Source organism: Sciurus vulgaris, assembly GCF_902686455.1.
Source record: "Sciurus vulgaris genome assembly, chromosome: 9".
Lineage (NCBI taxonomy): Eukaryota > Metazoa > Chordata > Mammalia > Rodentia > Sciuridae > Sciurus > Sciurus vulgaris.
The window spans coordinates 86,427,355-86,443,194 of record NC_136469.1 but is presented as its reverse complement, the minus strand read 5'-3'; the positions used below and the strand labels follow the sequence as shown (position 1 = coordinate 86,443,194).

At 33.1% G+C, this 15,840-nt stretch overlaps 2 protein-coding genes and 1 pseudogene across 3 annotated transcripts in view; all 3 read left to right on the top strand.

The window, feature by feature from the left end:
* Positions 1 to 15,840, top strand: part of LOC306669271 (albumin-like) — a 120,019-nt pseudogene that overhangs the window by 99,533 nt on the left and 4,646 nt on the right. The gene's annotated exons all lie outside the window — the stretch shown is intronic.
* The window catches only part of LOC306668993 (albumin-like), a 120,148-nt gene that overhangs the window by 100,964 nt on the left and 3,344 nt on the right, over positions 1 to 15,840 (top strand). The window contains exons 3-10 of the mRNA XM_079152723.1: positions 5,251 to 5,383; positions 7,512 to 7,723; positions 8,294 to 8,426; positions 9,202 to 9,299; positions 10,751 to 10,880; positions 11,763 to 11,974; positions 13,074 to 13,206; positions 14,309 to 14,406. Of these exons, the coding sequence (XP_079008849.1) occupies positions 5,251 to 5,383; positions 7,512 to 7,723; positions 8,294 to 8,426; positions 9,202 to 9,299; positions 10,751 to 10,880; positions 11,763 to 11,974; positions 13,074 to 13,206; positions 14,309 to 14,406 (1,149 nt within the window). The remainder of the gene's footprint in view (positions 1 to 5,250; positions 5,384 to 7,511; positions 7,724 to 8,293; positions 8,427 to 9,201; positions 9,300 to 10,750; positions 10,881 to 11,762; positions 11,975 to 13,073; positions 13,207 to 14,308; positions 14,407 to 15,840) is intronic.
* The window catches only part of LOC306668992 (albumin-like), a 117,450-nt gene continuing 105,100 nt past the window's right edge, over positions 3,491 to 15,840 (top strand). The window contains exon 1 of the mRNA XM_079152722.1: positions 3,491 to 3,587. Within this exon, the coding sequence (XP_079008848.1) occupies positions 3,509 to 3,587 (79 nt within the window). The 5' untranslated portion in view covers positions 3,491 to 3,508. The remainder of the gene's footprint in view (positions 3,588 to 15,840) is intronic.

Here is a 15,840-nt window from a genome sequence, read left to right as displayed (position 1 = left end):
AACCTGTTGATTTTTTTCAACTGCTCCAGTTCCTTTAGAGTGAGAATGGGGACTTTTGCAATGATTGGCACCCCTATTGTGCACTGCCTTCATAAATGTTACTTCTAAGGGCTTAACTTCCCAAATGGTGAAATAAAACAAAAGCAACAATAGTCTGTGTTATGAATGATGTGCTGTCTACTCAAGCCCCTCTTGTCATGCTGGTGCCCTTTACACTCTCATCAATGTAGGAGATAACCATCTTAAAATAATTTCTGCTGTTAATGTCATCACCATAGTTGAGTGTGTTCACCAGTACAAAGAAAATACTGAGTGTCCCTACCCCCTGACTCCCATTCAATCTCAACAGTTGAAACTGCAATTTGGACAGTTCTTTCCATTTTCTCTGCAGCTCCAGGTATGATTTTCTCTGGGCAGAGGTCAGTAAGAAATAGGTTGTTGAGGGTTGATTTCCTATTGATTTCCTAGACTTGAACACCATCTTTGTGAACTGTGTACTTTTTTTTTTTCTTCACTCATTTTCCATGAACTTGATTTGGAATATTACAAGTCTAACATAGTCATTTTGGGATTCATAAGTTGAGCTGGTTGTTAATTAGACATCTTTCAAAATATTTCCTCTCTCAGTGGACCAGTTAAAGAAGAGGTGACTATTGACTGCACCATAAACTCGCCCTTCTACCTTAGTTTTTGTGATGTGAACTTTTCTCTTTCTCATCCCCAATGAAACATTCAGTAAATTCTGCATTTCTCACTAATACAAGTGGATATTTTGGAAGCATTAATGACTTATGGGAGTCATGTGGGCAAATCTGATGTTTAAATAACAATTTTTATGTGCATTGGAAAAGTCTGTATAAGTTTATAGATTTTGGGCAACTGTCTTATTTTTGGGGGACATATATCTCCATAAGTGAATATGAAATTTAAATTCTTATTATGTTTCCATTAGTTAGTTTGATTCTTAGATCTTTTGTTTTTCTATCCTTCAGTAATTTTTAGAATATACTTCAGGCAATTCATGATAGGTGGGGTCTGCATATGTCTTTTGTATCTGGAATGAATGCTAGCAAAAGATTCTCCTTTCTCCTGGCTTCTCTCTAAATAAATCCAAATTTCCTGTATTTTGGAATGAATATAGGTTCAATGGTTGTTTTCAGAAAGTCCCTTAAATGCTGAGGATGTATTAGACATTGTTGCCATATTTCATGACCATGTTTCACTTTATTTCCAAGAGGAAATCCATAGGTAGTAATCTCTCTCAGAGGGATGTGGCATAAAGGCTGGGCTAAGAAGATTTCCTGGTGGAGGGCAAGCCTGGTTTGAATGACTCTGTGAGAGGCTTGAGGAATCCCAGGGTGGAAGGAGGGTGGGAGATTGAGGTGGGAAGGAAATGGATAATTCATACACTTCCAAAGTTCCCTTTTCCATCTTGTCAAAAGAATGAAAAACAAAGGACAAAAGGAATAAAGGCCGAGGTTTAATGCTCAGGTATATTTGCTTTTCAATTGGGGCATTTTTTTTCTCTTGTAAGTGATTAATGCACAATTACACTTTCCAAATAAAGTAGTTTTCTTAACTATTCTCTATCTTTAAACTTCTCCGATAAACATGAGTAAACATTTAAAAATCATTGGAACTATATTTTCTATTTAGGGAAACTAGATTAAACCATATTTAGAACTAAACCATATTTAGAATTCTTACCTTAAATATTTGAATTTACCTTCATACCAACATTCTTTGATGATTTACTAAATACAGAATCTAAAAATATAAGGAACAGGATACTTAGAAATAACCAACAAGGATGTGGCTTTATTCCTCCCAGTATAGAATGTACATGCAGAATTCACACCAGGGTTTTCAGAGAAAAATGCTGGAATTCTTACTTTGAGAATCTACGGAAGGCAAATGTTCTCATGTTTCTTATTAACTAATATGAATTTTAAGTATGCAGAAAGAGTTAAGAATTAAGTATTTTAATTTCTCAATTATCCATTAATCATTATTAAGGATACACACATACAAATCACCATGTTAGTACTGTTAAGGAAATATTCTTTCAGGTGTTATCATTTTGTATTTTAAGGCTATTCAACCTGCATTAAATAGAGGAAAATCAATTCAAAGTTCCTATTCTATTGTAATGAATCTTATTTTAAAGTCTTTTGATATTTATCATTGTATTGCATACCTTTTTACAATACTAAGTAGATAGGTATTATTTTTGTTTGTTAAATGAAAAAAAGTGTAAAGTATATGTGACAAAGACCTGAATTTGTGAATAAGTAATGTAAATATATTCAATGATGACAATTGCATGCTTGCTTATTCATCTGGGCTTACATCAGGAAAAGACTAGGTTTGGCCCCGGACATCAAATAAATATCATCCATTCCTTGTAGCAGTTTAAAGGAAAAATTCATATTTAACAACGGAAGAATTATTTTCTCTATTTAGAAGTTTAGGTCCATTTCCTTTTTTCTTTTCCAATATAAGTTTTCTGGATTTTTAAAAAGTAATTTTCTCCAATGGAAATAATTCCATAAGCAAATATTCTTTAACTTTTGTTCATCTGTGGCCTGAAAGACAAGGCTGGTACTCCCTTTCAGGACTCCCTCGAGTCACTGAAAACAAAAACAAAATCAAACCAATAAACAAAAAGAAAAACAACAATAAAACTCCTTTGTCTATTTCATCTATTCTAGCCTCTTTGCATAATTATTTAAAATAAGGTCATAGAAAATATATTTCTTTCATTATAAAACTTCTCTTAAGTATTTGTTTCTGTACCTATGTGTGCTATGCATATTTTGACTGACATAGTTACTAAGTTAAGTTAAATAACTGGCTTAATAATAAGGCCATAGGTGTGTTGGAAACATGGAAATTGTAAATATTTTAATTGTTTTTATTGCTATGGTTTTCTCCTACTTTGTGTTTGAGGCAAAAATTAGACTTTTTTTCAGACAGACACTTTCAAAATAAATAGAAGGCCTATGAGACATCTCTGTGTTTAAATTTATTACTTTAGATAAAAAAGCATATTTGGAATCTTAACTCTTATTTAATACGTCTCATTTCTAAGCAGAATCATTGGGTTGGTTGCATTTTTGCAAATATCACAAACCAAAATTTTCAAATGGTTAACAGCAGATAAAGAATGTGGTGATGAATAATAGGTACAAATCATTTAAACTGTTATGTAAAATTTGATAAGATGTTTTACATGACTTTAATAAATTGACAAAGTCTCATGGAGAAAACAGTTCCAGATGGCAAATATATGCAAAGAATCTAGTCAAACCATTTTGTAGCAAGAATCTTATGATTTTGTAATCAGTTGGGAGTCAATGAAATACAATAGTTAATCTACAATTATTGTAGTTAATATGTAGATAATATGTAGTTAATAATCTACAATTATTGGTTAAAGAAGTATATGAGGGCTAATTTCCCTGCATTCATCCTACCTTCTCTATCAACCCCACAAGCCTTTGGCACAATGACATGGGTAACCTTTATTTCCCTTCTCTTTCTCTTCAACTCTGCTTATTCCAGGGGTGTATTTCGTCGAGATGCAGGTAAGAATTCTGTCTTTCCATTGTTCAACTTTTGTTTTGCTAGTAAAAGTTTCAGTAAATTTCACTTATTTAAAGAATTAAGTTTTCCTTTAGCAGTTACATCTAGAATGTGATATTTTGTTTTTGTGAATACTTTTGTGGTTATTTAATTAAAATAGTTCAAATATCTTAAACAAAACAAAATGGTGAGAATTATTTAGTGAATGTAATTTCTTTTGTGTCATGAAGAAATGCCAGGTAGAGTGATTTAAACTTCATAGAACAGAGAAGTCAGGATTCACAGCTCTCTCAAAGGCCTACCTTGCTTTATTTAAAATTTGAAAACTCTTGTGTAGAACTTCCATTTGTATTTAAGTTGTCTTTTCAGTTGCTGTTTATAGGCATTATAAGAGAATTAGATCTTATCCAAATTAGAATATAAAGATATAAACATTTAATGACTTTTAAATAAATTTCTTGGTGATTGAATAATTCATCTGTAATTGCAGAAAATATAGATTGCCATCTTAAGACTTTCTGTAGGAATCAGAATCCACTATTTTGAAACAAATGAGTAACCTATGTTAAATGAAAAGAAATATAAAAAGTATCTAATTGATTGTTTTTTTTTTTTCAATATTTAAACACATATTGTATTTTTTCTTCTCCTTTCCCCTAGACAAAAGTGAGATTATTACTCGATATAAAGAATTCGGGGAACAACATTTCAATGACCTGTAAGTTAAAATATGGAAGAGATATTTACAGTTTCTGATTTCATTTCTTATTACTCTAAAGGTCTTATATTTTCCTGTCATCAGGGTGGAGATTGGAGAGCATTGCTACACCTTGGCATTTTCTGTACTGAGGGCAGTATTCTGTTTCAGCGTTATCTAATATGGTAGCCACTGGTCACATGTGACTATTTAGTACTTTTAATATGGCAAGTGCAATGGAGGAATAAAATGTCAAATTGTAGTAAGTTTAGTTAAATTTAATTTAAATATATAAATTTATATTAATTTAAACAAATATAATTTTAATTAAATTTACATTATTTAAATACATATAGTCACATATGGCTAATATCTAATTGATGAACAGCTAAGCTCTGGAATTCTCATACTACCCAGAAACTCTGGAAAATGATGGAAAGGACTATTGTATAGTTACTTTGGCAGCTCACTTACTAACTTCCCTTTACATAGGAAATTGTTCTGCGGTTTCTTGGGAACATTTTAATATTTTTTTTTAATTTTGTAAAAAGTTGAGAAAATAGTCTATTTTTTTAAAGGTCATTATCTTCCTACAGCCCAATTAAATGAGGTATGTGTTTTTGTTTTTGTTTTAAATAACTCAAAGGACTTATACAAAGCCTAGTCTTGAAAATTAAATCTATTTAGTATATAATTTGCATGTTTGTGTTGTGCTATATGTGTGCATCTACTGACACGTACCCGGATACATTTGGACATGGTGGAAATATTGTCCTCCCTGCCTACGAAGCTACATGTGCCTGATTAGGTCTCAGATAATACCTCATATGAATAGGCTTTTTAGATAACTATAAGAAATATATAGAAAACATAGACTATATACACTTATGTGATTTGCTCTCTAGCACAGCAACCTGTTTTATTTTAAAGTTTTATTGTGCTACTTGTTTCTGTGTTTTCTATTTTAGGGTAATGGCTACCTTTTCTCAGTATCTCCAGAAGACTGCATATGATGACCTCGTAAAATTAACAACTGAAGTGACTGACTTGGCAAAAGCATGTGCTGCTGATAGTTTGGGGGCAGATTGTAACAAACCACTTGTAAGCTCTGATTTTGAGGATTCTTTCTTCTCCTTTAAGTTATTGTGGGTGTTTCAAAGGAAAGATTCTTTTTAAAAATTATTACTAAGCTACTGAATTTATAAGCTACACTCAAAAGTTTTATATGGACTGATAAATCATTCATTTTATTTTGGGGACAGAGATGTTGTGTCTATGTCCACAGTTTTTAAAACACTTCATTGAGACCACACATGATAGTCACCATGTGTTTAAATGGCAGTTTGTCATTTGCTATCATCTCTTAAAAATTTGAAGTTTGGTTTCTTTTCATACATGCTAATAGTGATAATATATTTTTGTGTATTTATTCACTTTGTTTTATTGAAGTTAGAACACCTGACATGAGATCCTTCTCTTAAAATTTATGTGTCAAATACAATATTGGTAACTATAGGTACAATATTGTGCAGCAGATCCTTATAGTTTATTCATCATGCTGAAGTGAATTTTATGCCATTTGATTAGTAACTCCCCATTCCTCCTCTTCCTAGGCCTTGGCAGCCATCTTTCTATTCTTTGATTCTGTGAATTTGATTATTTTTTTTTCCTAGAAGTTTTATTGCTTGGGGTTTTACATTTAGTTCTATGATCCATTTTTATTTAATTTTTTATTATGATGCCAGGTGTTGATCAAGTTTCTCTTTTTCACATTTGGAGGTCTGATTGTCAGAACCACTTTGAATAACCTGCACATAATGTTTACTGGGCAGTGAAGTACACGTATAGTGAATTTCAATATGCTTATCTTGCACCTTCTATAGTATATACAACCCTCTTTTAAGAACTCAAGTGGTTACATGAAAACTACCAAGGGGTTGCCCTTGAAGTCCCTCAGTGACCTAAGGACTTCCCACTGGACTCCGTCTCCCAAAAGTTCCACCATCCCCAAATAGCACCTCCCTGGGTACCAAGACATTAACTACATGCATCCTTGCTGGATACTCAGATCATATCCAAACCATACATCATCTTAGATTAGTAGGTAACTGAAAAATACCTGAGGAACTGAATGATTGAATTACCAAGGGCACACAGGTAAGGTAAGCATATTGAATTTGACTATTTTAGATACTTTGTATTAATGGAATCATCCAGTGTTCATCTTTCTGTGATTGGTTTATTGCACTTAGCACAATGTCCTCAAAGATCATCTGCTTTAGTGCCAGTAATAAAACAAGAGGCCTATATTTCTCTCTCCACTTAATGTAGATATGCCTCTCTATGGGCTAGGCTATTTTTCTTGTCACTGGACCCTTTCCTCTTTTTGTTTTTCTCTGTATGAACCTCTCTTTCCTGCAAAATAAATACTTTAAATTTTCCCAAATTATAGTTCTATATATAAATTTTTAAAAGTACATTTAGAAAATAGTAAGTTGTGTCTCAAACAGTGTATTTTTCACAGTGTTACAATGACTTATATAGTGGAAATAAATGAGGATTAAACGACTTATTTGACAAGTGAAGTACTTTGAGACAAATATTTCTACAATAAAAAAAATTCATATTTTAATGCAGTAATAATATGTAGTGGATTTATGTTATTCTTCCATTTTTAAATAGTATCTACTAAAAAGTTTGGTCTCTTAAAATGAAGCAGATTAAATGAGAAAGTATCTGAGTACTTCCTCCCTAAGATGAATTCATCTATTACACTGAAGGCTAGTTTCCCTAGTGACAGGTAACAAGCAGAGAATGGTAACATTCCTTAAGGCCATTAACTGTCTTTTTGTCCTTCTATTTTATTCATCCTAAGTAATATTGTGGCAATGGATTGTTATGTAAATTACACAGAGAGAGTCAAATCCAGGGAATTTAATGGGGAAAGTGAATTTTTATATAATTTCCTTTTATGATGGATTTTAGAATTTTATTTCATTAATTATTTTCATATTTAAATTCATATTTTAAGTCATACATAAAAAGATAAAATTGCACATATTCATGGGGTCCCTTGGGATATTTCAATACATGATATACCATACATATGTACAATATAGATGATTTCCTCACGAAGCTTTAGCAGTATGTTAAATTTTTATACTATTCTATGGCAATAAAGAAAGTAAGGTCCTGCCCAGTAATTTGAAAGCTGTTCTCTTCCATTTAGGATACTATCTTTGGAGAGAAAGCATGCACAATTGCCAATCTTCGTGAAACCTATGGTGACATGGCTGACTGCTGTGATAAACAAGACCTTGAGAGATACCAATGCCTCGTAAAGCACAAAGAAGATAAACCTGACCTCCCACAAATTCAACAAACACACCTTGATACTAACTGCATCTCTTTTGAAGAAAATAGCCAGAAGGTTTTGGGACAGTAAGTATATTTATGTTACAAAATTAAAAATTAAGCAATTAGTCAATGCTCATTATAATATCTACTAAACTACAAAGCATTTACAATGTTAAGACTTGGAAGTTTTGTTGTCATGATGAGTTTTAAAGTAAATCTTCATACCACAAAATTCTACACAACAAAAAATATGACAAAAAATTTTGATCTTGAAACTGTATATGATCCATATGAAAATTTGAAATAGACATGTTTTAAAAGATGTTAAAAAGAAAAATATATAGTTAGTCTTTTTAAAGAGACTTTTGAAATAAAAAAGAGTTATTATCAGGATTGATTTCATTTTAGTCAGCAATATTAGATAAGTTTAACCATTTATATGTGCTTCACACACACTCACATCACAAATTCAACCTTTCTTTTCACTGACTTAAAGAATGGCAAAGACAAGGTCATTAGGTGCAAATTGAGCTTCCCTGGTAAATTACATGTCTTTGGTTTTTGGAGTCTCTGGGGAGAATGTTGATTGTGTTTTTGTAATCTTGTATGATATGGAAAAATGACTTCCTATTATCTGTTTTTTTAAAAAAATAGGTTTTTATATGAAGTTGCCAGAAGAAATCCTTACTTCAGTGGCTCAGAAATTCTTTACCTTACTGAAAAGTATAAAGGCTATTTGACAGAGTGCTGCCAAGCTGCTGATAGAGGAGAATGCCTGGCACCAAAGGTATTCCCCAAAAAGAGAATAAAAGAACCAGTGCATAATACATCCTCAGATTTTGAACAACTTATGGCTGAATTTAGGAAAACAATCTCCTAAAGAAACTTCTCTAACATGTTCAAAAGAGCCTTCTTTACTCTCATGTCTCCCAAAGAAGTTTTATTCTCTTTGAAGACCTCTCCTATTCTTCCTTCCTCCTTCTGAGATTCACCAGTGCTGATCTGATGGAGGGAATCACTGTGCACATAGTTAAATGTGCAGCCCCTCTACATGCTGATGATCTCTAGAGCGAAGTATCAGTCAAATTGCACAGCAAGGGGCCACAGATTTTGTGTTCTTTTTCATGAGACTTTTGATGGAGAGGGAATTTCAAGTAGAAATATTACTGCAACAAGAAACAAAAGCTCATTTATTCTTTCCATAAGTATTTATTGTGTGCCTCATTCTGTTTTGTGTGGAGTTCATGTTGTCCGAGGAAGGATGTAAATGGATGATGCACAAAATTAAGAATTCAGTTAAGTTATTTGTTCCTGGGAATTAGTGTACACTTTTTCTTTCAGAAGGCTTTACTCTGGCAATGTGCCCATGGTGGTTTTAAGTACCTAGAGGCCTCCACTATGACCAGACTAATTTTTCCTCTTACATAGCAAAATAATTATTTGCCAAAGGAATAATTGAGAATTTAGATTTAATTTGGAATAGTCTCATCTTAGTTTATGAAGTGGTGTTTGTACAGAAGTTTTCTCTTCTACATTTATTTCAAATTGCTTTCTTTCTATAGATTGAGAAATTGAAGAAGAAAATAATGTTTTCTTCTGTCAACGATAGATTCAAGTGCAACAATCTTGAAAAATTTGGTGAAAGAGCTTTGAAAGCATGGTAAATATTTTTAAATACAATTTGTGTCTTTATAAAAATATAAAAGTGAAATGGTTCCATTGACAAAAGCGTACATATACTTATCATTTCTCCCAATGTTTACAAATGTATTTTGTTGTTGTTGTTGTCTAAAAGGAAGAGAAATCAGAGGTCAAAATCAGAACATAAGTAATAAATTCACATTATTGTTTGTATTATTTTTCTAAGTTGTTAAAGAATTTAAAAGACATTACCATTTTGTCCTAAAAAGAAAGATATATAAATTGTGTTTATGAAGACTAGGAATCTTACACTAATGGTCTATTATTTTTATAGAGCTATAGTCAGGGGCTTTTATTTAATTTTATCCTTTCCCACAACCATCTGAAAGCATCTACTCCTCTTGTTATGTCCTGATAATTAGAGCTGAAGTTTCTACTTGTAGTTTTTGCATAGCTCTGACTCTGCTTTTGATCTCCTGTTTTTGCCTGGGCTTCTGTTTGTATATTATTTAGATGATTCTTGGAACCTCCTTCAGTATCTGATCTGAGAAAAATATTACCTACTCTTCCAATCCCTCACCTGTCAGTCAACAATGAATCAATGTAACAGGAGATAAAATTAAAATAATAGACATGCACACTCTCTAGAAACTGTCAAGTGAATTATCTTTCCCATCATTCCTAGTATGCAAACCACAAAAACCAATCAAACTGATAAATGAAATACCCCTAACATGAACCAGTACACATTAGCCAGGCAGTGACTAGTTCTGGGAAAGAAGTCTCCTTTACTGGTTTTAGAAAGCACTGAAATGATTTTGGAAAGAATGACGACATTAGTCTTTTATATCTTGTCTTAGAGCTTAGAGGCCATGCTGGATCAATTTCTTTTTAAAAGTATACTTAATAAAAACTCCCTAATTATGTAGAAGTTAGGAAATTAATTTTCTTGAAGAACTTTAGTAGTCAGGAAAGAGGGTGTTTTCATGAAGGAAAAAAGGTAACTGGAGTTTGTGTGATATTTCCCAGATTATAAAATATTTTCACAGGTATTATCTAATTTACTCTCCAAAACAGTGCTTCAATTTAGCATGATGTTGTGACACTGAGAAGGTTAAAGTTCAGAGAAGTTAAATAACTTGCCTAGGGTCTCTGCTAAGAACATGTGAAGTCAGATCTGGGCTCCATAGCTGATGCCCCTCAGACCCTCGCCCCTTTCAGCATTCCTGTTTGCTGATTTTATGAATCATCAGGTTTCCATCCACCATACACTCTTACAATGGATAATTTTAAGAAAATAGGAGAAAAGGTCACTATTCGGTTCAGCTCTAGCATTAAAATAACTAATGATTTAAAAAAATTCTGTGTTAACCTGTCTTGAATTTCTTTGTTATAAATAGTATTTTCATAGATCTTTTACATCAATTTATGCCTGATAATAATAAATTGATGGGGGAATTTGGTTTTTAGGTTAGTAGCTCGTCTTAGCCGAAAATTTCCCCAAGCTGAATTTACAGAAATAACCAAGATGGCAACAGATCTTACCAAAATCTTCAAGGAATTTTGCAAAGGTGATCTGCTTGAAGGTGTACACGACAGGGTAAAGAGCCATTAATTTTCCTTTTGTAGTTAACATGCTTAAGTTGGTAGAATAGATGTAGTTAGCATCACTGGGGATAACTGGCAGTTACCAAATGATCTGAAAAACTCTTTCACCCTTTTGTAACCTCTTTCAGTCATACTCGGAGAATTTAGGCTGAAGTTGAAGGAGGACAACTGCAAAATTCCATTGCTAAGATATTTTTTTGGGGAAAGGTGTGGCTGGAGAGGGTGGGTCATTAATTCAAGAGACTTCTGAAAATGATGCATTCTCTGCCCCCCATGTTCTTTCCTTTCATTGACTGTTTTCCCAAACATGATCTCTCCCCCAAATTTGTAGTTTTGTCTCCCTTTCTTCAAAGATTAAAAATAATGACCATCTATTAGAATCCTGAGCTTTCATGACACTTCCTGGAAATTTAAGACAGATATTTTACATACATAAGCAAGACCCATGACTGTGACTTTGACGCACTTTTTTAAATCTCTCATGCTTTACTTAGTTATTTGGTTTCAAAATGTCTGCATTTATTTGGAGGACAATATTTGAAAAGAAGCATTGAGTTTTACTTTAAAAAACTTAAATGCCTCAACAGTGGAAATATAAAATTAATAAATAGCTGATTATTAATTGATTGATTAATTATAATAAAAAAGATAACTGGTTCCCAACAAGTCTTTTTTGATCAAGTGGTTGTGTTTTAGTAGTACTGAGGCTCCAGGTTCAGAAGCACTGATGGAGGATCTGTGTTCATAGAAGGTACAAAGGTTGTGAATGAGTGGCCATTGGAATACAGTGAACATGTTCTACAACATCATAAAGGTCTGGAGAGAGAGTGTAGCAATGCCAATTTATGTTGAACATTTGTTGACCTCCTCACAGATGACCCTTTCCAATTACATTTGTGATAATCAAGACACAATCTCCAAGAAACTGGGCCCATGTTGTGCTAAGCCTGAGTTGGAAAAATATCACTGCATTGTTGAGCTGGAAGATGACAAGCCTGATAACTTACCTTCACTAGCAGCTGATTATGCTGAGGATAAGGATGTTTGCAAAAACTATGCTGAGGCAAAAGATATCTTCTTGGGCACGTAAGTTAGATAAGGAATTACCCTTTCATACTCTTGATTTAGGAAGATCATGATTTAGGAAGATATACTTGGCTTTTCTTTGTAGTTACTAGTTTCCATCTTGCCCAGGAGTTACATAGTTTCCATGTTGGCCTTTTGACTCCTAATCTTTGAAGTTTAAAAAATTTGATTAATTTCAAACATTGTCATTCAGTATACATTCATAGTAAAAGCTCAATGTTCCTTACTCTTTAGGGACATCTCCAGAGATAGCTCTAGAAATATTTGTGTATGTACAAATTATGTATATAAGGTTTATTTGTATTTGTTTACTCATTCATTAAAAAGTTACTTCTTAAACATCTTATATATATATATACATATATATATATGAATGTTTATTGTCTATGAATCATACATCTACACATCTAGCTATATCTATCCATCTGTGTATTGGCAGCAAAGATGATAAAAAGAAGTAAAGAATTTGACACAAGGTGTTTCACTTGGATAAAAAGAGCAGAACTTCAGTAGTATGACAAGGCAGTTAAATACCAAATGATTATATATGATCAGTAAGAATGATGACGAGTTGTACAATTTTATTGTTGGATTACAATAGCTTCTTTTGCACTAAATAGTACTTACAAAATGATGTATCCTTTAAGATTTCAATCATATGAGGAGAATATTTTAAGAATATACCTCTGTCTAGTAGAATATTTTTGAAAAGTAGTCCAAATCAAACTAAGTATACATGAAAATAACAGGTATCATTCATCAAATACTTAAGATGTGCCAGACAGGTTATGTTTTACACAGATTGTGTCATGTATTTTTCATAACACAACTTATGAAATGGATATTACTATTACCAGTCCTGTTCTCCAGAGGAAGAAACTAAGGCTCTTTAGTTTTAATAAGTTGCCTAATATAATAGAGTAAAATAAGTGGCAGAACCAGAAATTGAACCCAGGAAGGGCCCCGAGTCCTGTGCCACTAAGCTTCACTCATGGGGTTTAGTCAAATTCAGACCTTGGGAATATGAGTCACACTTGAATTGAGTTATGTACATTTTCTGGCTCATTGGTTCAAGTATATCTATGTTCGTCTTACTTAGGTTTTTGTATGAATATTCGAGGAGGCATCCCGAGTATAGCTCCCTTTTGCTGCTGAGAATCGTCAAGGCATATGAAGCCAGACTGGAGAAGTGCTGTGCTGAGGCTGATCCTCCTGCATGCTATGGCAACGTGGTAGGTGTCTTGCAGGAAAAGAAGGACGTAGCATTTTGCTGATTCCAATAATGAGAAAGAAAATCAATGCAGGACTGAAGTGATATGCAGTACAATTTAGATATTTTCTTGATATGGATTCAGTTCTGTGCTCTTAAACCTTTTAAGAAAATCAATCTCAAATAGGATGGTTAATAAATTTTAGAAAGTTGTCTAGAAAAGAAAGATATGAAGACAATAATCTCTAATTTCACAAAATTATGGCCATAATTTCTATGTTTTCCATATTCCTAAGAACAGAATAACATGAGGTAAATTTAAAGGTCCATTAAAAGAGATTTAACATAGTTATAAAGAAAGTTAAACCTGATCCATGATTTATCAAGTAGTGGAGTTAATATCTTAAGACAGGTTATGCAATTAATTTCTTTAGAATATTTTTAAATCTTTTTGAGAAAGTTTAGGAAATGTTTTACAAGATGATAAGTTAGAAGATATCTGTTCTGGAGGATTTTAGGGTTCCAACTAGTACATATTAATGGTTTCCAAACTATTATAGAATCTGAGACAGTTTTCCTTTCCTCTACCAAGAAGTTACTGTATGCTGGACACCATGCTGCAACTGATGCTGAGGGCAAAATTCCTCAGAGATCTGAGGATCCTCTTGGAGAGATGGACTAATAGTAATAATAATAATAATAATAATAATAATAATAATAATACTTGTGACCATTACTTATTGACTTTTTATTATGTACTAGGTGCTATTTTAATATCATTAGCTTAGTTGGTTCCCAGAGCAATTCTGTGTGGTGAGCACTACTTTTACCTCTATTGTGAAGATGAGGATTCTGAATCTCAGATATGGTTAGTGAAGCTGCACCACTAGAAAATGAGTCAGGTGTCCTGGCTCAGAAGCCAGACAATGAGCTCCGGAGTGAAGATTCTTAACTCCTTGCACTATACAGTCTGCCAAATAAGAGGAACAATTTGAATGTGATGTGACAGACCTGGCACTGAACAATCCACTCATGTGGCTTTAGGCAGAAAGAATAAGGGGTAAGAAGTGACCTGCATCTGGTCCTCAGAAGGATCCCATAAATGTCGTTGTTTTGTGTTCCAGTTTGAGGCATTTCAACCTCTTGTGACTGAGCCTCAGAACTTAGTCAAGCAAAACTGTGATCTCTATGAGCAGCTTGGAGAATATAAATTCCAAAATGCGTAAGTAATTTTGTTTATTAGCTGCCTTTTTCCTTGACCAATTTGAAATTATTTAATACTTCCTATATAAGCCATCTAGTATATGAATTTTTAATAGCAAAAGTACACATATATTCTTAAACTGTCTTAATCAAGAAAGTCTGGAGAGTAGAGATAATATAGTTGATGGGATGGAGAGGCCTCTATTTGTGTACAGTTTTAAAAAATGGTCTCTTGAGACTGGGAGTAGGTAGGCTGGGATGGTTAGTGACAAATCTTGGCTTATCAACTGGGGATGATCCTTGAAGGGTAAGGAATATTAGGGAGGAAACAAACCAAAGCATTGTTTTCACAGAGCAGGAAGTAGTAGGCCATGCATAGCAGTAGTTCAAGAAGTAATGTAAAAGCTGAACACAAAAATATGACAAAATGGATTTAGATAGTATATAAAATTTCATTCATATTGGTCCATTTGAACTGTGGAAAGAGTGGATGTTCTGAAGGTACGTTAGACTTTGATGGTTATGACGTTGTTTTCCTGTGAAATTTCCCTCCCTACAAGAGATAGAGACAAAATGACATCCTGAAGTAATGTCCCAGTCTAATAAGCCCTTATATATGGAGGGAAAGGCAAGAAACAAGAAGGGACACATGGTTAGTAGGTATTTATTGTGCAGTTTATATACATAGTTAGCACTCTTTTAACTAGCTCAGGGATAACAGCAGTGAATAATATGTACTTTCTTTATTAAGTAGAATATGGTCATACATTGACTTTCCATGGTGATTGGGATTATTTATCTGTGATTATTGCAACATAACATGACTGATTAATTGCATATATTATCACTTTTAGTTTAATCTTTGCACCATTCCTATTGAGGCAGGTATATTTCCTCCCATTCCCATTTTCACCCACATCTTTCAAGTTTATCATAGTACTGGTTTATATTACACTCAGTAGCATTTAATGCAACAAAGATGCAATAATAAATATATTAATGCCACCGTATTGTAATAAGGTAGCTAACTTTCCTAATATTATATGGTACTGGTGGTATTTAAAGCCATGTTCGATGAATTGGTCAGGACAAAGTCTTTTTAGGACACTAAGCCATCACCCTAAAGATGAGGATAATTTTTGGTGCTGGGTAATGGAGATTGAATGCAGGGAGCTACAATGAACTCACCAATGAGCTGCAACCCTAATTTTTAAAAAAAAATTTTGTTTTGAGAAGGATCTTGCTAAATTACTTAAGCTATCACTAAATTGCTAAGGTTGACTTCAAAATTGTAATCCTCTTGGGGCAGCCTCCTGAGTTGCTGGAATTACAGGCCTGTACCACTGCAGTTGACTTAGACAAACATAATTTGATGAGTGGCGAAGAAGCACATATTAGTTGTTATTGGCTGAATTTTCTCTCCTGTATCTACTATATTAGAAAAAGACAGTTT